General features: G+C 37.7%; 1 protein-coding gene across 3 annotated transcripts in view; it reads left to right on the forward strand.

The window, feature by feature from the left end:
- Positions 1–27,724, forward strand: part of LOC123307343 (homeobox protein homothorax) — a 220,057-nt gene that overhangs the window by 46,304 nt on the left and 146,029 nt on the right. For all 3 annotated transcript variants that reach the window (XM_044889606.1, XM_044889608.1, XM_044889607.1), the window contains 3 exons: positions 2,487–2,537; positions 13,264–13,314; positions 19,378–19,572. In XM_044889606.1, coding sequence (XP_044745541.1) covers positions 2,487–2,537; positions 13,264–13,314; positions 19,378–19,572 — 297 coding nt within the window. The remainder of the gene's footprint in view (positions 1–2,486; positions 2,538–13,263; positions 13,315–19,377; positions 19,573–27,724) is intronic.

Raw genomic sequence — 27,724 nt, forward strand, 5'->3', positions numbered from 1 at the left:
AATTGATATTTGAAAATAATTTGAATGCATTCTTACGACTTACGAATGTGCTGTATTTATAAGCGATTATTGGTGTGTGAAAATGTATTACTTTCGAGAAAGGTCGTACAACATTCATTTATTGAACATGTCGTTCAGTTTTCTGTATGGACATTCAAGAACTACAGCTAAGAATTCGGTGTTGTTCGACTATCGCCCTTTGTTGTTGGAAATTGAGGCAGAGCCAAATCAGATGAACATTCGGGACGGATAGAGCGAACAGTTTCATGGCAACTTCAGCAATATTGAAGCAATAAAGGAACTGTATTGAAAATACGTAATGTGAATTGTGAGCATGTATTAAGAAACAGAAATATGTTAATCCGTTCGAGTCTGTTCTTCAAATATTCTTCACAAGTATAGTAAAAATTGCGTTTCAATCAACTGAATATATTGAATATTTCGCCAATCAACTGTGTTTTATTGAAATCATATTGAATTGCCTTCCTCACGAATACAATTTGTCAAATAAAAATTATCTTGAAGAAAAACAGAAGTAGAAGTACTCCTTCGAATCCTTCTATAGTGTTGAAATATCTGCATATTCGTTTTTACAAATACAAATGTAAATCACAAATATTCGTTAACAGCTAATTTTTTGATGGATCAGGAACACAGAGATGACTGTAATCTGTGATCGATATAAACGCAGAACAAAATGAAGCGAGAGAGTATCATTAGATTTTCTTTCGTAGAACAAGGATAGAACATGGTGGCGCCGCCACGAAACGAATCTCTTATTTTCGATTTAGTCTAATGTCATTCCATTCAAAAATTGACGAGTGCACACACCATATTTTTAGACATCTTAAGTATGACTCATAAGCTTGTCATATGTCGATGCAAACGGGCATATATGATTTTGAACAAAAAAACCCTGATATTATGAGAGTAGGTACATATGACGTACTTTTTGAAGCCTACAAAAGTCATGTATGTTGTCTGAGAATAAATGGCTTCTCTGGCTGAAGGATCCGTTTATTTTATTGCAACTACCCAACGTTTGTCTCTGCAATTTGGGATCAAACCTCCATTAAGTCTCTCTGTAAATAAGTATAGTCTGGATGACAACCAAAATTACATAGTTTCGGTTGCTATTAAGTTGTCGTCATGGCCGCCTGCGATGTCGCTCCACTCACACCTTCCCTAATAAAACGGGCTTACCGGTGCTCTAAGAAAATAGCTATAATTATAATAAAAAGTGGATAAAAAGCGGTCGGGGCACGTGGTTCAGGGGCGTATACGACCTCTGTGTAATTACACCTTATCGTCTTCGGGTTTAATCAATGTTTTTCGGGACCATCAGGCTCCCGTTGCAGGAGGCGGCACAGGTATATCGTGAAGATTTCAGAAATATCGCAAAAATTCGGATCCATTATTCATGGGGACGGTAAACGGGTTTTTAATATGCCATTAATATTGTGGACTTATGCAGGTACTTCGGGTTTCATTCAAGAAGGCACCTTTGAAGACGGCGATGCGATAGACGACGGTTAGTTATCTAGATCTGGAGGAGAGGTGGACATTTTCCTTTCTTCCGAGACCTTGTCGATATGAATCTAGCCCAGATTCTTCGAGAATATCAACCGTGTCACGGATTCGCTTTCGAAGGATAAGTGGACGGACTTGACAAGTCGCAATTTATCGTTTTAACATGTGTTATATCCTTGTTATGTAATTCGGTTCGCGAAATCGAAACATAATGTGAAGCCAGCGAAAAAAAATATACTCGAGGAAAATTTGCATGGAATTGATGTTGACACAAGGTTCAACGACTCTCTCAGGAATCCTAAAAAGAAAGCATACTCAAGAAATTTCGCTGAGTCTTGAAACCTGATAGTTTTGACCAAGAAGATGAAAAAAGGGGGCGCAATTCAATTCAAAGCCGATTGGAAGGGTGATGACGTGTTGGGGGGCAAGGTCAAACAAAATTCATAGTACTAGGTTCCTCAGCAGTGGCGTATCTGGACAATAGATGATGTTATAAAAAAATAATTTGGAATAACTTCAACTTTTGTGCCAAAAAATTGTTTATCTAATGAATGAGTCACTGTACGTGCTGAAGAGGCTTTCTCGAGTTAGTGATTTAAATTTCTTGCACGGCACCAATTGTATGATGGCTACGCCAATGCGAGCTACTATGACGTTGCGTGTGGTAACACCCGAGTACTACCGGTCTCTTATTGCGTTTTCTACTCATATCTCCTTAGTTCTTGGTTGTGACAACATTATTTTCATAGTTTTTATAATGTAACAGTGTTTCTTTGTTTGCGTTTTATTTTTCGTTTATTTGGGTACTTGACTAAATTGTTATTTTTTTCGCAGTCATTATTGGAATCTTCTTGTGTTTTTTTGACAAGAAATTCGTCTGAAGAAATTTCTAATTGATGAATTTATTTGAGTGATATGGTTTGTGAATCTTATTCATACTTGTTTTTTTTTTACAGATACGTCAGGAGAAACCTTATTATATAGCAGATCCCGAAGTAGATTCACTTGTGAGTATAAATTTTCGTTCATGTATCTTGTAAATGTGACTTGAAAGAGTTTTTGGGACTAAATTCTTTCATTGTTCCTAGTTTTCCTCTTTTTTGGTTCATAATTGTAAAAAGATTTCACAGATTTTCCAGATCATGAATGCTGTGTCTTATAATAATTCTACCATTCTTAATAATCATAAACACAAGTTTATTTATGTCATGGAGTTTGCATCCTGTGTTCCTCTTCAATTTCCTGATATATTCTGATCAAAATTTTTTAAAATTTTTCATGCGTAATTCACAGATAAGAGGTGGTTATGGTTTTATAAATTGCCTCATAATTCAAAACCTGAAACAGAAAAAAAAATTTAAGATTGTCAGTGGACTCTCCTTAAAAAACTGCCTCTAGAAGGTTTGAGTTTCAGATCTGTAACTTCAGAGACAACAAAGTTATAGGAACTTTTCCAAATCGTCAAGATCTCAATTTTCACTAATAACTCAAAAACGAAGGATCGTAGGAGGCTACAGTTGCAACCATTCTTTGTTTCTCTGAAAAAGAGCTTTCCGAGATACCCTCACTGGATATCAACTTGGGATACCCTGTATATTCTAGTGGAAAACGAGATTACCGCGAAAAACAAAGCACAAAATAGTTCCGAGAAATAATTCAGTGCAATAATTGAAAAAATTCAACTCTACGAAGATTGCGGCTTAATTAAGTAATAATAGATGTTACGCGTCGAATGAACAATAGTTATCCAGCCAGAATTTTAAATAAGCACGCAATTTCAAAGAACGAATTGAAATAATCAATCCAGACATTCTTTTTCTAAAACTACTGGGAGTTCGTTTACTAAATTTGGTAGAAGAATCCAGCAACGGTCTTCCTATCTTTCAACTCCAATCGACCCATTTTGAGGGTTGAATAATATGGTATAGAATAAAGAAAAATTCTTCTTAGAACACATCATAAGTGATGAAATTTCGAAATTTATTTAACCATATATCAGAGTTCTGGGGAAAAAAAAATTTCGAACCACCCATCGCCTCTGCAACCCCATTAGCGCATAAATAAGCTATGAATACGTTAACATCCAATTTATCACATCTGTGTAGGGCCCCAAGACCGGAAACATCCAAAATAAACAGTATCGCTCGCGAAATCCGGACCCAAACCAAACACGTTTCGTACCCTACGAGATCTCCGTTCATCATCAGGGAGGGTGAAAGAAAACGTACGCACACAAATATGAATAGACGTGAACTACAATTTCCACATTATGTAATAAAGGCACTTCTCACTTGCCGTACGCACTCGTACGATCTCAATGCGCACCCCCTGTAACGGTGCTCATTGAGAGCCGCTGATGTGGTTATAACTTGTAGGTAAACTGTTTATTTTCAGTTCCCATAGGGAAGCACAATCTGATTGTTGCGCTGGGGACATCGGGGTGCGTTTGATAGGAGGACGATTGTCCCATTCTTGTATATTTGTTTTGTCTCGCATATTCATGGGATGGTTTAGATCTACGCATTATGTCGGTTGTTGTGAGAGTTCAGGAGTCACTGGGTATATGGAATTTTTATTTTGACAAAAACTCGTAATATGATAGCTAATACAATATGTTTTTTTACGAATAAAAAAGGATTTATAAATTAATTATCGTCCTGTATAATTGCAGGTCTCCAAATTTATTAAGCTTTTCAGTCAGTTGCAATAACGCATAGCTCATCTGATGGCATATTTTTTGTTACTACTAAGCTTTCTATTTCACCAGAAATGTATACCCACAACTTCTTTAACTTGGACGGGACATCCGGTATATTTTCCAAAAGCTAGTTATGTCGAATACGTACATTTTAGAGGAAATAATTCGAAAAAAACGAGAAATAAATAACTTCACAGTTAAAGTGAATTCATTGTTCATGCATGCCTTTAGATACTGTTCAATATTTTCGCCATAGCTGTCTTGATAATATCTGACATGAGTTATGCCTGTAAGAGGTGTTGGATTAAAACTCAGATTTGATAGAGGCCTGTTTAACTTAAAGTGCCTCAGAGCAAAAACCCGTACAAAGTCGAGTACAGGTCGAGCAGTTCAAATACTTGGGAAGCTTCATAAATACTAGGGCTAACCTAGACACAAAAATACACAACCTTATCAATACAACATAGTGTTTCAATATGACGACCACAATCTGAATACCAAGACAACTGTTTACAAATCAGAGTTCCCCCAACGCTTCTTCAAGGGAACGGAAGCTGGACGACCTACAGGCGACATATTAAACATCTCGAACAAACGCAACAACGTCATCTAAGACAAATAATGCACATCAGATGGTTCCACAAAGTTTCGAATGCAGAAGTCTTGCAGCGCGCGAGCTGTATAACAATTTAGACTCAAGTAACGAGGGCTCGACTCAGATGGAGCGGCCACATTTTGAGAATACAAGACACAAGACTGCCAAAAATAGCTCTGTACGGCGAATTCACAGAGGGAGCTCGGAAACCAGGAGGCCAGTATAAGCGGTTAAGGATATACTGCATCAGTTCCTAAAATCAGTTAATGCCAATCATAACTGGGAACAACTAGAGTTAGATAGATAACAGTGGAGATCTTTGGTCCACAGTTATAATGGAGACTCGAGAAGAATACAGCGGCCAGATCTGGTTGGTGACTATCCAATATCCATGCCCGGACTGTGGAAGGATCTGTAGGTCACGATTGGGTCTCTTCAGTCACAGGAGGTCACACAGTCGCCAGTAGCCCCAAGAAATCATAAGTTTGATCGCACCGATAGTTCTGTTTTTGAGTCATTTTGTAGATTGTTTACTTTTGGTTTCACCATATTATTTTGATCCTGTGATAAATGTACGCAGTCTGGCAACAACGCCGAACGATTTCTTAGAATCGCACTCGATTCCTAGACTTCCTTCTCGAACCTATTTACATTTGTTTTTCGTCTTTTCGAAATGTAGCGATTGTAAATATTTTCGGATTTCAATCCCGTCCATTTCTCCTGTAAATAGAATAATAAAAACCTCAACGCCTCGCTCCAGTGTTGCTATTTGTGTATTTTATCTGAATAAACGTATCGTCGGACCCACACACGGTTATATATTAGCGTTATTTATTGCCCGGGCTACGCAAGGGAATTTTCGAAATTGAAATCGGGATTCACGTAATGTGCGAGTGGTTTTACTGAGTGAAGTGTTCCCACTTTAACGTCTCATTTCGTCCGACGACAGATTTACTGACGGTCCAAAAGCGTGTATTGGAGTCGTTTCGTTAATTGATACTTCATGTTTATTATTTTCGATAAATAAGAAGAAAAAATTATGGATTTATGGAAGCGCCTTTCGAAAAACATCGTCGAATTTGTTATCTGAAGTTTTTCTTTTGGCTTTTCCGTAATATGTAAAAACCTCGGAAAAAATATCATTTAACATTCGTGATTTTATTTATTTTACTTTTTAATAAGTTATTCATGAATGAAAATTAGATTGAAAAATCCTTATTTTTTCAAATTTTCACTTGAAAATGCCCAATTAACAAAAACTTGATTAAGGTGTTATATAAGTACTACAATTACTGACATTACTTTATAATAATAACGCCTCAACCTTTCATTTGTTTTTTCTTTTCATTGGGTATTTTTTGAATGGGTTTGGTATTTTCCAATCTCAATTTTTTCAATTTTTTTTAATCAAACTCAGTTAAAAAATACTTACTAAAAAATTCATGAAAGTTGAGACTTTTATTTTTTAAATTTTTAATTAAATATTCTTCAAATGAAAGTTTAACGAAATTTTTTTCACCGAACATAAATATGAAATATATAAAAATACCTCACGAAAAAAAAAGACATGAAATATTGGGGCTTTCATTTTTTTAATTGGGTATTTTTTAAATGGAAGTTTGGTAAGAAAAAATTCTTAATTTCAATGAAAAAAACTCAATGACAATATTATCTACCTTATGATAATTACCCTTTATTGATGTTGTTTTTTTTATTCGGAAGGTTTTAATTTTTTTTAATGAAAATTTGGTTGGGAATTTTTTTAATTGATAATTTTCTCTTCAAGAAAAATAATAGAAAGTTATGAAAACAGTACCTACCGACATTATTACTTACTTTATAGTAATAACCACTCCTTTCTTCATTAATTTTGTTGTTTTTAGAGTTTTTCAATATTTTTTTGTTTATTTTGATTCATTCAATTCGATGAGCGTAATCCTTAAAAACGATGAATAAATTTCCTCGACAAACGGTCTGAACAGTTACACCGAATGAAAATGCGGTTTATTTATGTTTAACGCATTTCATAAGTAGATTCTTATCTCAATTTCTAATGACTCAATCTTTTTGCCGCGACGTACTTAGGAATGTCGAAGCAACAGGAATTAATTCAATAATACCAGTTATGAAAATCGAAAGGTACCCTTGTTCCGAGTCAGTTAACGTTATAATAATCGCATGACCATTACCGACTGAATTATAGTCGATCGGTTTGTATACGCACAAATCTCATTAGTGCGAAATGAGAAGACGATAAATTAATCCGCTTTATTGTTCACTTTTCTTCTGATATGCACGGTGAGCCTCGGTAGCAGAATCTGCTACTGCCGCCCCTCCCACTGTCCGTCCTAGTGGCGCGGATAAGTATAGAGTGGAGCCTTATATTAAACATAATATCAAATCTTAATGAAAATTCGAGTTGGCTTATAGGAAACCTTCATTTTTTTTCTGGAATCTCGAGACTTAATGGACGGCGAGATTGCTTCCAGTCTAACTTATTTCATCACGTTACGTTTTTCCTTACGCCACTAAATTGAATCTCAAAGGTCGGATCAATTAAGAACTTCTTCCGGTTAGATTCGCATTCCGACGTGAGTGATTCGTGTTGGCGGTGATTAGGTTCGTGGCTGTGCTTTTTTTTTTCGTTGTTAACGTCATCTTTTCGTATTACCTACCTGTAATTATGTTGTTTATTTTTTCTCTGTTTGCTTTGAGATGTTGATTTTTCGTCTCCGGTATCTGGTTACCGGATTTTCTTCAATGGACTGTTTCTAAGCGGAAACCACGCTTTCTTCGGGTAAAATGGTAGTACGAGTACGATTTTGAAGAACGGGATCGACCCCTAAAGAATACAGAAGAGAATCAGAGAAATTACAAGATATTGACAATCGATGTCAGAATGCAATATGTCACGGATCGCTTATGTCCAATCACGAAGAATCAAATTTTGACAATTTGACAGTTGACATTTTCACCCTCTATACCTCTATAACCACCCAGAAATACCTGAAACATGCTCAAGAAAAATACAAGATGTCATCCACGTCTTCTAGTTTTTTTATTATGACCATTACTTACCATAAAAATACCAAAAATTCAAAGACCCCAAAAAAAAAAAAGAAGTATGAATGATAGAGAATGAAGATCTGAAACACAAAGAAAATAAAATTGAATAAAAGAAAGGAAATGAGTTCACCTGCTAATATTCACAACTTAATGTTTGAACATTACGAAAAAAGCAATAATTTCTATATTTTGATTGGATGTTGCGGTGTAAACAGATGCGTCTGGTTTTAGTTACACATCTACTAATTTTGGAAAAAATTAACGGTTCCGCATATCTCGTATCCAAAAATAAAACTGACAGGTAATCTTCTCACATTTTGTAATGATTGATGAAGTGCCAACATCAAACCCAAAATGTAATCTGTTCTGGAAGTGTTATGACAATATGTCAACTGTATTCATCAGAAACAGAAGACCTGTCGTTCATTTGAAATGTGCTTATATCAAAATTTGTGATTTCCTATTAATTTTTGTTTCTTAGGAGATGCAGATGATTCCACTCACAAAATTGAATATGATTTCAGTATCTCAAGGTTGATGAAATGCACATTGTATTTAATCTTAAATAATGATGATATTGCAAAAGAATGTGTTTGAAAAGGAACAGTTTCAATTATTAAACTTGACTCACCTGGGAGATCATTTTGTGTACGTCTATTCATCAATCTTTCCCTTCTTAATCTGCAATAACATCTTATACAGCCATTATACTATCGTACTGTTGATATGAAAATCAAAATATCATATATTTTCAAGAAAATCAACAATAAACCCCATAAGTCTTGCAGTATTTGTGTAGAACTTGTATCAAAATTGTTTCACTCTGAGTCAAGTTTCAAGTCTTTCGGAATTATGGTAAGATGGTGGTCGGAATCTCATTAGATCCTCAAAGGAAATATTTTTGCCTAATTGTTTATATCATATCTTGTTTTTTGTGTTCGGAACGTAATTCCAATTAAGGCATAAAAACGCGGTAATGGCATGGGTGGATGTTCCCCATCCAGATATTAATTATGGAATTTAATATTTCACACCTCGGTGATTACATTGGCTGCGTTCAGAAACATTCCTCGGGCCTCCATTCATTTTCGGAATACATTAAACGTAACACAATGAATTTTTATTACACGTTACTCCTCTGGCAACTCTTCGTGGCGAATGGAATTATTATCATTATGTTAAACTAGTTGTAAGCCATTGTTACAAGACATTAACCGACGTTTCGTTTACAGATGCGATCGGAGTTTTTCGGTTGAAATTTTTTCCACGTTCAACATTGTTAGGAAGGTGTAATCAGAGTACATTTTCGCTCTTCCTGGTTGTTTCTCAGGTCTCGATGTCTTATGAGACCATTCCCATAAAGCAATCGGAATATTTAGTCGTACTCTACTCTTGTTTTTTTTTGTGGAAATCTTTCGGTTTCCTTCAAAATATTGTTGCTACTTTTCTACATGTTAACGACATTCGTGTAATAATTGTTCCATTACAATACGAAACGAATTTATAAATCCAAACTGATTGATTCGGTCGAAATCTGAATACGAACAATGCCTTCTTCTTCTTCCATCCTGATTTAAAGTATCTTCTATGGTCCATCATCCGACCAGAAACGATTCCTCATTCTCAAATCGCTCCTTAATTTAATGCCGTTCTCGTTCTGGACCAGTTCGTCCTCCGTATTCCATCCACGCGTTCAGTATTTATAAATATGAAATGACGAGAGGTACGTCCAGGATTTAGTGTAACATTTTGAAAACGTTATTAAAACATTCAGCTGACCACCCGCTACGCCAATTAAAAACCTCTAAAACCGTCATGCGAGGGACCATCGAATAATCGTAAATTTCGATGCTCCGCGTCGGCTTGCGTTCCGATCGCTCGGGACTCTGTGATCAGAATACCACCAGTGTTGCCAATCGATCGTCCATAGAAGTTGTCTGTGGTTTCGAGTGTCAGTTTTCGGTTTTTCCTCGGGGCGTGAGAAATATTCGTTTTAATAGCATATCGCCAACTTTTTCCTTGATAACAGCCCAATAATTTTCGTGATTTATTATCCGTACGAAAATATTTGGATATGAAATTGGATTTATGTCCATCCAGTGAAAACGCACGGGGACCCGGGTGCCAATTTCACAGATATTGCCATCCAAAACCGTGTCGATTGTTGTGAATACGTTCCAACGGATTTGAATGGACCACCCTGAGTATGCGTGGCGTGTTTATTGACGGTCGTATGGAACATTTCGAATTGTCGAGCCCGTGGAACCGATTCGGTAGCCAGTGACGGACCATAGATAATTTCAGATATAGAGTCAGTGTAAAATCACTCCAACCAAATGCAAGAACTGTCAGATTGAAGCTTGATGTTCAGACTCAGATGTTCAAGAAAAAATACTATTAATTTCTGTTATTTCATCATAGAGATTAGATATATGTATATACCTAACTATGGAGAGTAGAGAGGAGAACGATCGCTACTTAGAGACCACAGATTATTTGTCCCCTAAGATATGTACCAATAGGTAGTTCATATTTTTGCCAATAGCCGCGCTGGCGATCACGGGAGGGCGAAATTTTGATTTTAACTAGTCTTCCTGGTGACGGATGATTAGAATATTATTTTCAATTTTTGATAAGACGACAACATATGACCATGGTGAAATGTTGAAGGGTGCGCTAGTGTAAGAATGGTTTGGCATCAGAAAGAAAAGGAGAAGAGATAAAATTTCAGAGTGCATTTTTGAGAGAAAGTTGCAAAATACCTAACCTCAAGAATCGACTCGAAATCAATTTGTGTGTCAAGGGCACTTTTTCGATGAATATATCAAAAAAGATGATGGATTCATTAAAAACGAAATAGAAATTGTCATCCCTCGTGAGAAGTGGACTCTTCTGAAAGAGAATATCTAACCAATAAAACTACATGGTTCAGAAGTGGATATTCAAAATCTACTCTTATCAGCGACAAACCTGAGATTGCTACCTTTTGTTGTCTTGATGTGTACTACTCCTCACTGCGAATGTATATTAGATTACAGTAAACCAACAACATACCTGTTTTCAATAAACAATGATAAACAAACGTAGGTACAATTTTTTTGATCAGTGATTTCTTTTGAATTTCATTGATTTCGTCAATTATTATGAATGAATAAACCTGATTACTTAGTCCCCTTTATAATGTGAATTTTAATTTATTGCATATAATTCAGAAAATGCATATTTATTATAGATTTTAAGAAACGTAGGTACTTGAAAAATCATCAGAAAAAACTACGTTGAGACATAACCTAAAATGAAATGACGACTGTTCATTTCAAATTGACGCTTATAGATCAACCTAGCGATCGCAGCCACTCCTATTTTCCCCGTTTTTGGAGAAACATTCCTATTGCGGATTATGTTTTACGCAGCCCAATACAGGTGGACAATTCAACTCCAGTCGCTCGTTCGACAGGTGACTCAAGTCGCGTCACCCGTGCAACTCGTGAATTTTCAGGCGTTGACGCCGATGCTGCCCTGTACGTCGTGGACCTGCACCGGCGCAAAAATCGATTATGGACGGTGCGCTCTTCATACTCTGCAAAACACTAAAACGTCGAGCTCGAAAAACAGTTTGTCATTACTTTTTAGCCAACTCTCTCGAACTGGGCGTAACGGCAATCTTTAGTATGTTCCAATTTAACAGGACCGTTGGATGCAAACGATCTGACGGAATTGGTACAAGACGGCAATTTGGGTTTCTGCGAATTGCGAATGGGGTAGATGTCATAAAAATTCCGCCGTGGACAGAGACGTAAAATTCGAAGTGTTGTTCGAGTGGAAGGTTTATATTGAAAGCCTCGTCGTAAGCTTTGAATCTTTGAAAGTTCGTATTTGGGACGCAAAAATTGCGACTTCACTTTTTGATCAACAAGTATCCACAAATATACAGGGTGTTTTCAAAGGTGAGGCTTTTTTTTTGACAGAAGGTAGAGCTCATAAAAATGAGTCGTTTAATCAAAACTTGTCTTAATAAAATATCCAAGATGGCTGAGATACAAACCCTAGAAGTTCGAAAAAATTTCATTGAATTTCAAGTACGGGACTGTGGGAGGTGACTCCGGCATCGCAAAAACGAAACAAATCATAAAAGTATAACTGGACAATGAATGGTTCGGTACCAAGTTCATCGGATTAGATGCGTCAGGTCACTTTTGAGAGAATCATAATCGTTGTATCGTACAATTTAGGGTGGAAAAAAATGTAGAAAATCGAGGCAGTTTCTTGAATTTGCTTATGTTAGTTAAGTTGAAGAAGTGCTATGATGTTTCCCATTTCATCCCATTTTTACGACGATTGTTGGAATGTTCGAACAATAAGATTGTGATGCCCATTGTGAAAAAATTCGTGAATAATTTAGACGAATTTTATTGGTGTGATTTTGAGGTATTATTGTATTTTTTACACTTGTGTCCTTAGTCTCTTCTGTCAGTTGATGTCGAAATGAGCTATTTCATAAAATCGTGTAAGTTACTAAAAAATAATGACAACAATTCGGCAAGCCTAAGTTTCCATTTTCATTACCTCGTAAATATCGAACAAGCCAATATTCTAAACGAAACCACATGGTCGAATCAGGATATAAGTTTTTTTCCACTGCTTTGCGATAATTCAGCTAACAAACGGTCTAGGGTCGTTTTGGGATTTATTTCAGTAATCATTTTCAATTTTTTTTCAACTTTGTCATTTTGAAAGTTTTGTTTAGGTAATTTTTGGTTGGACGCTTCATTTTGACCAGTTTTATCTTCTGTTTAAGAAAAAGCCTCATTTTCAAATATAATATTATATGTGTACTATTTTCAGTTGTTTTTACTGTAGGTATTTTTTTTAGTTACATCCGACCATTTTATTTATTATCATGTACCATTCTCTGTCTCATTAATGATTATTGTCAACTGTTTTTTGATATTATCATCATTATCCCGACAAAAAGTGTATTTTCTAGTTCGATTCCGACTTCTCATCGGATATCGGTTGCTTTGTTTTCCTCAATAATCGTGACCAATAAAATGGAGGAAAATCAATGTTCCCCGAAAACATCCCCCACCGGAACCAAATCGGTTTTTTTCGGATTTCCCTTCTCGCTAATGACGGGACACGGACGGATAGGGCGAAGGACCAAACTTTCCCGGCCCGAATCCGCCATTACACGTAATTTTCCGTTGTTCGAAGCCGCCCGTCCTTCCATTGTTATTGTCCACCTACGCCTCGCCGATAAGACACAACCAACCGCTAATTTACTCCGGAAGGCGGTGATTTAATAGTTTGTGGTTATTGTTGCAAGTAGTCCAACGTTATCTCCACATTAATTATTCCCTCTGTTCTGTTTCAGATGGTGCAAGCTATCCAAGTGCTTCGGTTTCATCTCTTAGAATTGGAAAAAGTGAGTATGATTCAATCTTATCAAGCCTTAAATGATACACCTAAGCTGATTACTTTTTTGGGGGGGATTTTTGGGGGTTATTGGTACTGAGTACCACAGAACATCAAATACGGGGTTTTGGTGAAAAAGTGTTACAAACCTGTGAGGGTAGTTCTTCCATAAAAACTCATGAGAGTTTGCTTTACACAAAGGGTTAGTCTTTGACTTGTACATATACTGGGTGGTGACAAATTCGATGCTCACTACTTACTACCATCCGTTTATTGACAAAAAAGTTCTCTTTTATGACGTTCTCAAATATTAATATTTTTTTCAGGATTTAATATGAAATGTATCGGAAATATGTGATACTCTAAAATTGCTCACATTAGCAACGAACCATTAGCATGAAATTTTGAAATCCTTCAATGTTATCGTTATTCAATGAAATTATACCATTTTCATTGAAATCGGCCTCCTAGATTTCAAGATACGACTTTTGACCTGTTTTTCTTATGGCAGAATTTGAATTGAATTTTCCTTTTGTAGGTATTCAACATAAAACTGACATCTGACATAAAAGTCAGATAACAATAGGGAATACTCCTTTTAACGAAAATGATGTATTTTTTATGAAATATGTTTGAAACGTCACATTTTGAAATAACCATTCCAACCGTTTACCAAAAAAATTATTTTAAGTACTTAAAAATGAATAATAAAATGGGCTATTTAAAATTTTGAGCGTTTCGTTTCTATTGCATTCTATTTTATGGGATTTTTATGGCCAGTTGCTGTTGAGGCTCGCCAGTAAGTACGCGTCTTATGATGGCTGTCAATCAAAAGCTGTTATTTTATAAACAAGCCATTGTTCTTTTCATTTTCTGGTAGGCGCTGTTGCCAAATCGTAAACTAGAAACGAAGCGATTTAAATTTTGACACCTCATATTGAAGAATGATTTTGAATAGTTTCCGCAGTGCTTTTGAAAAATTCATGAATGAAACTCATAATTATTCAGTTTAAACTTGGATATGCTGTGATAGCCCAAATTGAGGAAAATTCCCCATTGCTGAGAACTGTCCAGTACTTCTTGAACAATCGTTACCGGACTCAGAACAGTGGAAAAACGGAAGACGTTCGCCACCTAATAAGCACGTCTTCGGGTATCCATAAAATGCAAGGAAAATAGTTGACCATCGCCGACTCCCCCATAACCACTGGAAACGCGAGGCGACACGATCATCCGCGTACTTAAAACGGCGATAAACTAGGTTATAAACCTAATTTTACTCCGCCAGACCTATAGCGACTCCACGGCAATAAAACGGAATTGAGGAAATACCTGGGATTAAGGTGAATGAATATAAATGAATATAATATTGTGTATAAGACGGCTGTGTGACCTCTTTCAACGGTTGATCGGTTCGATGCTACTACTACAATCGCACACATAGTCGCCGACGAGAAACTCGTTAACGGGCGGGGATCTCCTGAATGACATTTACTTATCTTGGCTTCTCTGCGAGACCGATGAGTTATTTTATTTCTCCGTAAAATTGGAGTTGATCGCCTCCACTTTCACTCGCCCAGTACCGCGAATCTCGTGATGACATCGGACTTGGACGGGTCCTGGCACAAAAATTCGGAATATCTTGATATTCGAGGAGTTTGCTGGTTGTTTTCGCGGTACTGAGGTCCAATTCAATGGGATCGGTATTTTTTTCAATATTGAGAAGATTCCAATAACTCTGAAACCGTCGGATTTTGAACATCACAAACTCCAAGTTGACTTGACAAACATTTGAGCCAAATTATAACGCTCTTATTCTTGGGAACAAGCTAACAAAAAATGGTGAGCTCGAACAAGACAACAAACCTACCAAACCACTAGTTGGTTGTCGATCTAACTGAGAAGAATTCAAAGAAATAGGTATTTTTCGAAGGAAATAATCCATTTCATATCGGCTAATTTGTTACCTATAAAAGATACACTTCTGCGTAAACCAAAGGACGCGTCCAAGATAAAACGCGAAGATAACGAAAATAATGAAAAACCGCCGAGCTCTACGGACACAGTCGTCCTTAAATACTTGATGATCCGATGTAGAGATATCGTATTACCTACAATGGGAATTTTTCATAGGTCGTTAATTTGAGGAACGCGACGTGTAACCGATATCGGCTTGTCCACTTCTTTATTCTTCATGTTAGGAATGTGGCCAGCTCCTAAGAAATTCTAATTATGAGATGAGCGGCCTTTTTGGATAGGAATCCCAGTCGACATTTTTGAGTTCCTCGGAATTCACTCGGATTCCTAAAAGGTGCTTCAACCAAAGTAGAAATTGTGAGCTACACGTATTTTGTCCGGAGTACACTAGTATTACACGTAACGTGTCAGGTTGGAGCTTGTTCCATACAACTTTGTTGTACAGCGAGTACTGGCTTTCATGCCTACCGGTTTTCCACGAAGAAAAATGGGTAAAAATTACTGCAAATGCCATCCGTTTCATCACAGGTTAAATTAGGCTCGTCGTTCATGGCATTACATGTTGATTCCACCTCGTGAAATTTCTTATGAATTTTGGTCCTTCGATTGAGGATTGATTTGATTCTAACCGGAATAAAAACGTTGCCAGATCTACTCTCCGAACAATCTGTGGTCGGAAACGGAATCTGGCGTGCATTTCTATGAACTGTCTAGATATAGCGTAACCGGAGTAGAAACCATCAGGATATTCGCTTTCGGGACCGCAGCACGTCCTCCGTGGGGAATTTTCCTTCGGAATTTTTCGCTCGGGCAGATTACGGCTGGTATATTCCGCCATTTAGATCGATAAAGGGCTCTCCGGGTCGGAATACCCGGTATTTCGACAAATTTTATGCATTTTATTGCCGCCGGGGTTATCGCGACGAATTGGAACGGTCCGGGGGAAAATGTTTGTTTTTTCATTTCGCATAGTCTTTCGGGGGGTGTATTTGGGACCGACTGGGGTCATTCAGACGGGCGGGGTTGCGATAGAGTTGCGTTCCATAGAAGAATTCGGAATTCGATGTATTTTTGTGTTTTTGTACGAAGCCTTCTTCTATAGTCCAAAGAATGTTTGACATCCCAGTAGGCCTTGAAAATCCAGACACAGCTTAATGTCTGGTCACAAAAGGTCTTCAATAATTTATGTAGTTTTAATCACAGAACTGGAATATAACCTAGAAAAGTATTTGAAAAGAAGAAATATTCGAATTCAGCATTCGAAATTGGTACATTTGTATCCAATTTGTACGATTGAATTGAGAACATAAACAGCAGTATGAAATTCAATTTATGGTCGGCTAGTGTATAGATTCACATACAAGAGCCAATTTAACCTCCGAAATAAGCTACAATATAGGGTGTTTCCGAAAGTGAGGCTTTTTTTACAGAAGGTTGAAGTTATAAAGATATAATATTCAAGATGACTGAGCTACAAATCCAAGAATTTCGACTAAATTTCATTAAATTTCAAGTACGAAACTGGGGAAGGTGACTCCGGCATCTGATTAGTTGCATAAGATCACTTGAAAAATTGTTGTATCGTGGAACTACTCAGTTCTGTATTCATCTCCAATATGTAGTAATATGTACTCATTTATTATAAAACTGTCGTACAACAGTTACCACATTCAGACATAACCCATTTAACATTTTGTCAAATTGAAGAAAAAACACTAAAATGACAACAAAATTCCCTTCAGAATAGCAAGCCACATTTATGACACCACACATCTCTAATGTATTATATTTTGAGGTTAATTCGGTGGATCTTTCACAGAGTTTCATTCAGCCAAAGCACCTAATTTCTTGAAATTCGTGAAATGTTATCAACTTATCGGATTATGGCCTTTTATGCTGATCGTGAAGCCAACTATGCATCGGCTTCATATTATGGATGTCTTGGAGTACTAGACTGAAGATCAGAAATTATCGTGGCGTATTCATCTTGCTGACCGATAACTACCAATTCCGCCGATATAAGGACGCTGCAGCCAAGACTCATATCGGGGCTGTAAACTCGGACGCGAAAAATACCAGCATGTCACCAGAAATCCGCGACACGTTATCAGTATCCCCATCTGCGGCAAGGCAACGTATTAATTGCAATACGAGGTCCGGTACGCACGATTCAGATACGACCCGCCGAATCCGCAGATAAAGCCGAACCAGCAGAATGGGGGGAAACACAGTCCGTCAATTAAAATCTCCCGTAAAGATAAGATTTAATGGGCGTCCGTTCAAAGGGAGGCAGTTTGATCATAGTGTCTTATACCCGCGGCAATATTGGCTAGTTTGCATGTCGATCCCCGCGCGGCCGCCTCAAGATGGCCGGCCGAGAAGGCTCTCCTCGTCTGGGAGAACCGGTTCTTGCATTTGTCTTGCAACGAGATTATAATATCGTATAAGAAGAGAGAGAGATAAACCATTTGATAGTGTTCCCTTTTAGCAATTTAAATGTGTCTGCGAATGCAAAGCGATGCGCTCCGTGTGCCCAGCTTGTCGGCGGCGATCGGAGGCCGCATTCTGCCGCGCAATTTCCATATTTTTACATGTCGCTGCGTGAAATCTGAGAGACGGGCCTGCTAGTAGGACCGGGGCAGGTCGCCTGAAATCGAAACCGTGGTACGTTTAGACGATGTCTCTGGCTCCGTTATCGATCTGACTCCAATCCTCCAATTATACATGTACCTACCCCTCCGCCCTGGAAATGTAACCCGAGTCCATCGTTCCCAACCGCCTAATTCTCCTGTTTCCGAGGCTGTTACCGAGCCAAGGCGACTGGGTTAAATGGCATTCACGCCGTTACCAAAAAAACACATTCATAATAGGAAAAAATTAATTCCTCCATCTTTTCCAATAATGCGAGAAAGTCATGAACAAGCGTAGAAATCCCAGAGAAGTTGAAACATCATTGTCCGCTCATCAGTACAGTGTAGTGTTAAATATTTCAACCGGAGGATGGTGCCTTAAGCAAAACCGCAGCGTCGCTTTGAGAAATATTTCCAATTCTCATTACGATACTCCACCTGTTCCGCAAAGACCAAACCTTACTTTCTCTGCAGACTCCTACACCCACTCATGGCTCCCAAATTTAACTACTACCTCCAGTCAACGAATGTGCAACAATTCGTCAAGCGACTGCAGAAGAGTCAAGAGGGTTTGCTCGCTAGACCACATTTCAAATATTTAAACACTACACTGTACTGATGAGTGGACAATGGTCCCCAAAGCGGTCTTCAGTTGTGTTCAGATGTTTTTCGACTTCTCTGGAATTTCCTACGTTGGTTCATGCCTAGTTCGCGTTATTGCAACGACAATTCTACGTAATTATCGTCTCCAGTTATTATTCAGCCAAAACTTGCTGAATTCGCGACATCTATTAAATCTGTCCATAAGCAGCCTGATCACAACGAGAATCCATCTTCTCGGGAGCGCAAGCTGCATTTGGAACATTTCGTATGCATATGCGTCCAACTCAGTCTAACACAACTGAAACTAACAACCAGGTTCAACCAAGCGTCCGTCTTGTCGTTCCGTTGCCAACCATGCAGCAATACTTGAGCGGGCAATTAATTACGCCTTAATCGTGGTAAATGACCAAGTTCTGCATGGCGAACTCTACTTCATAATTTTAAACGTGGCGGGCAAACAACGTCGTCATTAAACGAGTTAGTTTTTTTCGCTTAGAGCAATTTGGTTTGCTCAAATGAGAGCCTATATGATTGAACGATGAAGGAGGAAAATCGGATTGGGGCCATAGAATAGCATTAACTCAGTGATATGGTTAAACGCTCAATTTTTCAGCCATTCGATAAAGTCGTTTGTGAGATATAACCCAAAATGACTTTTTTTTCTGGATTGTCAACAGCATGTATCTTTTCAACCGAGCCGAATTGGAAAACATGGTTAAGAGACAAAGTGTTTCTTTTGGCCACAGCAATCTCCTGTTAAAATATACGTACAAGTCAAAGAATCACCCTGTATAATAAAAATTATTGAAATAATGAAAAAAAAATGTTCTTGAGTGCATTACTCATTCGACTATTTGTTTCAGGTACACGAACTCTGTGACAATTTCTGTCATCGGTACATAAGTTGTCTGAAGGGAAAAATGCCCATAGACTTAGTGATAGACGAGCGGGATGGGGGCAAACCCCCCGAGCTCACTGGATCGACCAACGGAGATGGAGGCACCAGAAGTAACGCGGACTCGACGTCTCACACGGACGGTGCGAGCACGCCGGATGTCGTAAGTTATCAATTTTTTTTTCACCAGTGAGATTTTCCATTAAGATACTCCCGTGTTGATGGGGTCCGTAAGGCATGTCCAGAAGGTGACTTGGCATTTTTGTTCGACTTCGAAACGGGGGACGCCACTGGGTTGAAAAGAGAGTCATTTATTCTGATTAAAAGTTTTATTCTTATTGTTTTTTTGTATTTAAACAAAACAAATATTTCTACATATAAGGTTATAGCGCCTCGATCAGTAAAAAATACATTAATGATAATATTGTTCATTTTCAAGAAGTTCAGAAAAGAAAACAAACCAAGAATACAAGAAGCAAGATATTTCCTCGATATGAAAATAGGGGGATTTTATTAAATTTTTAGTAGTTTTCTCTCAACTTCGAACATGATCACAAGATCTAACTCTCTTCGTATTTCAACCTACCATTTTTTTCATTAATCTTGATCATGTTATACCCCCCCTAGAAGTCATTAATATAATTACTACTCTATCCAGATCAATGACAAATGTGAAGTTACCTTCTGTACATCGTTTGCCTATTCCAAAAATCTGTTTCTCATCGAACCAGGTCATTGAGGATTAGCTTATATTAAAATCATGAATGAAGGTAAGTTTATACAGCAAATAAAATAAGACACAATATACTTAAAATATAACCATATAACCCAAATAAAGTTACAATTAGAAATTCATCAATCAGAAACTACTTCAATCAAAATATCAGAATATTGTTTGAACTTTTTCATTCTGTTTATAGAACGAACTTGGAAATGAATTTTCTCTACATATTTGGGATAACCTTTTGTTTTCATTCTTAGATTTAAGATAAGGAAGGGAAGAATTGTTATTGTGGAATAGTCATTTGATCGTTTGGCATCTTTTGTTCATATTGTTGTGCTTGTTTGTTTTTCTCATTTTTTATCTTGTTCATATTTTTATTTTATTCGCTGTATGAATTATCCTCAAGAAAGACTTCCAAGAAGACCAAAAACACCGTGCTTTTTGTGTTTTAAAGATGATCGGAGATCGTAAACCGCCCTTTGACTTCACGGCAGAGTCAATGCTTCCCGGTGGTTTTTGCGGCACGTAAGGGTGGAGCGCGCAAACAATGAAAAGTTTAATTAGACGTATAAAGCTTAAAGTCGTAGCGCACGCAAAGAAAAAACCTTAAGCCAGCCACCCTCGTCTCCTCTCTCAAAATAATGAGCCGGCTAGGGGGTGGCTGGAAACGTAGGTCCTCGCCGATAGAGATGCATATTGCAGTGTTTATCGCGCTTTATTCAATCGACGATTGGAGGAGAGAGGGTGACCGCAGCTTGCCGAGGGGATGTAACTCAATCCCTCTCTCGCATCACGATGCGTCAGTCCAAATTGACACCAATTACCAGCACAGCTCCCTGCTCTCTCTCCCCGGCCCTACCCTCTCTCCACCCCTCGCTATACGCTTTTTGCAAATAACATCACGGAATGATCTAATACACTCAGGGCTGGCGTCTCACATCGCTTCCGTCTTAGATGTTTTACGATAAATTGATTCGAAATCCCAGACCGTGGAAATAAGTGTAATAACTTCCTTTTTCCAACTCCTGCTGCCGGCTCTCGAGAAGGCTCCGGCTCGGCTGGGGAGGAATTATTTCTGCCATTCGTCTGAATTATCGGGGACGGGGGTGGCGCAGGGATGCGTTCTTGCGGCCGCGTATTTCTCCTTTTTTCGCGCTGTCGGATGGGGTTTCTGTTGTTTACTAACTGATAGTATGTATACAGGGTGAGTCGTGCAGATATTTTATAACAGTAGATTCTTGAGGTCAAAAGTGGCATTTTTTTCCTTCACCATTTTTTCCGAATCGGCTCTGTTTAAAAGATACAGGCTGTTGAGAAACTATAAAAATTGTTATTTTTAGTTTCTATCTCACAAACAGTTCTATCGAATGAAATGAATTTCGGGATATAGTTTTTCATTTATTTGATGAATCTTTTTCGAACACATGATATCACCCAAGTTTTCCAGTTTTCTCATTATGACCATTACGTACCATAAAAATACTAAAAATTCAAAAACCCAACTACTTTACTATTTGTAAAATAAAAGTATTCTTCAAATTTTCTCGTATAATGGGCCGTTTTAGAGTAATTCGAATTTGAAAAATATCTATGGTATTCGGTAAATTGGGTACTTTGGGTGAATGCAACTTTGTTTGAAAGATCCACAGATGTGTAGTCTCACAGACTTAGCTAGTTTTTCTGAAGGTAATGGGGAATTCTCCCCAATTTGGTTATCACAGCATAGGCAAGTTTAAACTGAATAATCATGAGTTTGATTAGAATTTTTCAAATGCGCCGCAGAAACTATTCAAAATCATTCTTCAAATATAAGGTTTTAAAATTTAAATCGCTTCTTTTCTAGTTTACGAGTTGGCAACTGTGCCTACTAGAAAATAAAAAGAACAATGACTTGTTTATAAAATAACATCTGTTGATTAACATTCATCATAAGGCGCGTACTCACTGGCCAGCCTCAATAGCAACCAGTCATAAAAATCCCATAAAATTTTACGACCTTCCTCGTTTGTCGCAGACTTCATAGACAGCCATCTTTTTCTATCTCATCAAGATAGTGTATTTGTTGTCCTTTATTATCAACGCACATTTCAGTCGATGTTGCCAACTTGTGCAATGGAAACGAAACGCTTTAAATTTTAAATACCCATTTTTATTTTTCATTTTTAAGCACTTAAAATAATTTTTTTTGGAAAACGGTTGAAATGGTTATTTCAAAATGTGACGTTTCAAAGATATTTCATAAAAAATACATCATTTTCGTCAGAAGGAGTATTCCCTTTTTTGTTTTTCCAGGGGTGGCACAGCTCGTTATAAAAAATTAAAATGGCAATATCTATTTATCAGGGCCGAATAGGAAAAAGTGGTATAGGAAAAAGTGTTTCTTTTGTCCTCAAGAATCTACTGTTGTTAAAATATTTATACGAGTTAAAGACTCACCATCTTTTGTATTTAAGGATTAATAGAAAAGTTGCGTAATTTATAATAAGGATCAATCCGCTGGAGCATTTTTTCACGAAATAAGAAAACCGAAGATATGAGTTTTGTGCTTTAATTTTTACTTATCTGTATAAAAAAACACTATAAATGAAATATAATTTCTAGTATCTAAATGAAAAATGAAATGTAATAAACAGTAAAATAGAACTTTTAATCTCGAACAATATTTCATTTCAATGGACTTTTGTTTTTTTTTCGTAAACTACGCCGACTGTTTGGCAACTTATAAAAAATGATACAGAGTGGCCCACTGAAGTCATCAAATTACTTTTCACCCCCTCAATCCATCAAAATATCGATTTTCCTTCGAATTCTCGTCTATAACCGTTTTAAAGTTGCTCGCAAAGTCCTCCGGACGGAATTTGTCGCGTCAAAAGTCGCCGATTGTCCCGAAAACGGCGTTTCCCTTTCGTCTTCCCGTCCTTGATACAATTTGCATCGCCTGGAATCACTTAGCCGGTTTCCGACGGCGGCGGGCGTCCCAACGCGGTGCTTCGGAGCGCCGGTTTTATTGGAGCATTATCATTTTATTGACTTCAAATAGCTTGTAAAACGCGGGAAAGTGAGTTTAGAGGAGAGACGCGGAAGCGTATCCCCCGAAACGGCCTAATTCAGGAGACAGTGATGGCATGTAATCGTCCTACGGCGGCCCCCGTCAGCAAACAGGTGGATTTGTTCAATTTATTGAACAACAGATTTTTAGATGCACGCGCGCCGCGCTTTACATGGACAGTTCGGCGGTTATATGTGCGTAATAGAAAACTGTTTTTGTTGGATTCTTCATGATTTGGTAATGAATCGATTTCATTATCGTATTCGATTTGGTGATACACCACGGGTTTCGTAAAGCTTGATCGGGGAATCAACGCTTGATTGACGAATTGACGTCAATTTGTTTTCAATCTATAATTCAGTCATCGTCATTCAGAATATCATTCTTGCATCAAATTATGATGTTGATACGTCCATTCAATCATTCTCAATTGCTACTTGTTCAATATATTCAGAAATGAAAAGGTTTCGGTGATTTCATTTTAGAAATCGAGTGACTGTCAACTCGTTGATCGAACAATCAAAGTTTTATGAAACCCGCTGTAAGTCTGCTTTATCGATAAGGAAATAAAATCCTACAAGTTAAATTATACAGTATGAAAGCAGGTTTTCAATTCATTTCGACAATAGGAGTAGTCTCATTTAAAAACTATAAATGTGCAGTGAAAACACCACTTTTAAATCGGTAGGTAGTGATAAAACACAATTTTTTGAATATACTCTTGGGTGATCGATATTGATTCTTATTCTAAACCATCATCAGACTAGCTGAAAGGTACAATTTTTTGTAAGTTCAAATTAAAAAGGTTAAAAAACATGGGAATTGAGATTAAGTAAGAGTGTGCAATCTACTTACCGTATATAGAGGTAATTTATTATCTTAAATGTATGTATACTTACAGGGTGTATTTGTTGATGAAGGTTTTTTTTTCAACAGAAGGTAGAACTGGTCAAAATGAAGCCTATACAAAACTTTCAAAATGACAAAGTTGAAATAAAAAAGTGAAAATAATTACTGAATCAGATTCTAATACGGCCCTAGACCGTTTGTTAGATGAATTATCGCAAAGCAGTGGGAAAAAACTCATCTCCTGATTCGACCATGTGGTTTCGTTTAGGATATTGGCTCGTTCGATATTTACGTGGTTATGTAAATGGAAACTTAGGATTGCCGAATTGTTCTCATTATTTTTTAGTAACTTACATGATTTCATGAAATGGCTCATTTCGGTACCAATACACAGAAGAGACTTAGAACACAAGTGTAAAAAATAGAATAATACTTCAAAATCTCACCAATAAAATTCGTCCAAATTATTCCCGAATTTTTTCACAATAGGCATCACAATCTTCTTGTTCGAACATTCCAACAAACTTCGTAAAAATGGGATAAATTGGGGAAACATCATAGCACTTTTTCAAAATAACTAACATAAGCGCTTTCAAGAAACTGCCTCGATTTTCTACATTCTTTTTTCACCCTAAATTGCACGATACAACAATTATGATTCTCTCAAAAGTGACCTGATGCATCTAATCCGATGAACTTGGTACTGAACCATTCATTGTCCAGCCATATGTTTATGTTTTGTTTCGTTTTTGCGAAGCCGGAGTCACCTTCACAATCCCGTACTTGAAATTCAATTAAATTTTGTCGAACTTCTAGGGGTTGTATCTCAGCCATCTTGGATATTTTATACAAACGAGTTATTTTGATGAGTTCTACCTTCTGTAATAAAAAGCCTCACCTTTGAAAACACCCTGTATAGATTTAAGGTTTAAAGAGTCAAGGGCGAACTATCCAGGGTGATTCTTTGACTCGTACAAATATTTTAACGGTAGATTCTTGAGGTCAAAAGAAACACCTTTTTCTTATATCATTTATTCCGATTCGGCCCTGATAAAAATTAATAAATGAAATCTTGTGTTTGAAAAAGATACACCAAATAAATGAAAAACCATATTCAGAAATTTATTTCATTCGATAAAACCGTTTGTGAGATGAACTTGAAAAAAAAATGAAAAATAAATTTTTTTTCTTATTATCAACAGCCTGTATCTTTTGAACCGAGCCGAATTGGAAAAAAATGGCAAAGATAAAAAGTGTTTATTTTGACCTCAGGAATCTCCTGTAGAAATACGTGTACAAGCCAAAGACTCACCCTGCACATTTCTAGATTTCAATCATCCAACGCAGAAATTGATGACGGAGTTTGTCAACGATTCAGCCCAGCGCTAGTTTTTCCTCTCTTTAAATCACGCCAATGACCGCGGATTCAGTCACCTACGCAGCAACGTCTTGATGAAAATCCGGCTCGCAGGACCATTTGTTTTCGTTAGCGACGAAATTGGTGTCTGCGCTAAACCCTCGGTCGCTTCTTGTCGCTGTTCCTGTCCCCCGATGAAACACAAGACAGAGGACTTGATCGTTGCCCTTGCACTATAAATACCGCGTTAATTATACCGGGTTCAGACGACAACACATGCGTCGGATGCTGCCATTGGCATCCTAGAGCCGTCCGTGTTAGAGAGGTATTCTCATTTTGAGCGCCTTGCGATATATAATCCAGGCCTTTCAGTCACTTGTAGCATACCAGCGGGTCAGTGGCGGATTAACGTGAATTTATGGGGCCGCGAACATTAAATATGTGGAACAGCTGAATGACAGCCTGAATGATTGCCGTTTTGAATAATACGCGAAAGAGATCCAGGGTTATTATTCAGGACGTTTGATATTGGCGCATGCTGAACCTTCTCTCTTTCAAGCTGGAGACATTCCAGCGGTTTCGGAGTTTTTTGGATCCTTCGCCCAACGATTTGTTCCTGGTTTTGACTGTTATCGGTCAACAATGGGAACAACATATGGATTTGATCCAAGACGGTTCTTATCCTTTTTAGGATTAGTTCAATATGGTCTATAACACTGCAGCAAAATTCTCTCACCTGTCATTTGATTGAAATGTTTCGTGCAATAATGATTTGCTGATTTGAAGGATGGTCCTGTCTAGTAGTCTGGGTTTTTCAGAATTTCTTCCATGTACCAATGAATATTCAACTGGAATACTTCCTGATCATTTTTCATGCTTTCGAATGCTTCAAGCAGGTGATCGATTTGGTTGTTGAACCACATTGGTTCTTCGTTCTAGAAAAATTCCATTATCAATTCGAGTTGATTCATGATGTGATGCTTAAAGTAAGAAGCTCGATACAGTACTGCTCGTGATGGAAAATTCAAACCAGGTGTGTTGCCACACTCGGCGTGTGTTGAAAAAAAACGGAGAAAACGATTTCGTAACAGTCGACGAGATTGTTGACATTTATGGTAAAGTAGATCGCCTGAAGAATTGCGCATTATCCTCTTATTTACATACCTCGTGAAATATTCCGCAAATGTTTTTCAACCCGTTATAATATCGAGGATATCCACTTAGAGGAATAACTAACATTTCTGACCTAACTTTATACGATCTATCGAGCACTGAGCTGTCTTGCAAAGACCGCCCCTGATATCAGCATACTACTGCTCTATTTTTAGAGGAGACACTGTCGTCGTCTAACCCAAATTTTTCAGAGGACTGGTTCGACGATGACTTACCTTTATAATTCTGTCATCGGACGTGCTGTTCGCGGTTTCTTCACGCGGAAAAACAAACGGATAAATTCTAATTAGAAAGTTCAGCATGTTTCAACCTGCGGATTTGACCAAGGTTAGATTTCCGCGACGAAAAAACGCAGTTCTTTATGACGTGAAAACAATGTTTTTCATGTTGTAGGATTCTGTAGTTTGTTTTTATGCCGTGTCCTCGAATGGCTCAATGAGTCGTTTACCTAATTGTTGTCGCTGTTAATTACAGGCGATTTCGGATGGGTACCTTGTTAGGTTCAAAGTTCTACTGGTGTTAAAATCCATTCGGCGTTGTGTCACAGACTGAAACTTTCCTCTTTTATAAGAACGTCTTAAAATTTGAGTGTATTGCTGTCTCTGATTTTTTGCGACACTGATGAATTCAGATGGAGGGAAGAAGGTATTTTCCAGATGGTTTGAGCAGGCCATTAAGTCGAGGGCATTCTAGACGACTTCCTGGCTTGAATAGAGGATGGTTTTTCGTCTGTGGAGCCTCCGAATCGAACGTCCTTAATTGGCAATTGATGAAAATGTTGCGCCGTTAGGAAAACCGAAATAGATATCGAAGAGGGTAATAACGACTACTTTATTCGAAATCTGCTGCATCGCAACAAAGCCTTTATTACATTCCGCTACCCATTCATCCCTTAACGTTCCCTTGGAGAAAGAATGTTTTCGAATTTCTGCCTTAATACGGAACGGGTTCCTGAGTTATGGGATGCCGAGTAAGCAGTCGGAAAAGGCTAAGACGCCGGCTTCATCTATCAATCCCAGTCCTCTGGTCGGATTGTTTCCTGCTGCATCAAACTAATGGTCCCAGTGGCAAAAGTAAACTTTACAGGAGAAACAGTTTAATGGAATCCAGGACCGTGGGGACCATTAAAATGAAATAGTGCCGTCGAACTTAAGGACGCCGTT

The sequence above is a fragment of the Coccinella septempunctata genome, chromosome 2 (assembly GCF_907165205.1).
Source record: "Coccinella septempunctata chromosome 2, icCocSept1.1, whole genome shotgun sequence".
Lineage (NCBI taxonomy): Eukaryota > Metazoa > Arthropoda > Insecta > Coleoptera > Coccinellidae > Coccinella > Coccinella septempunctata.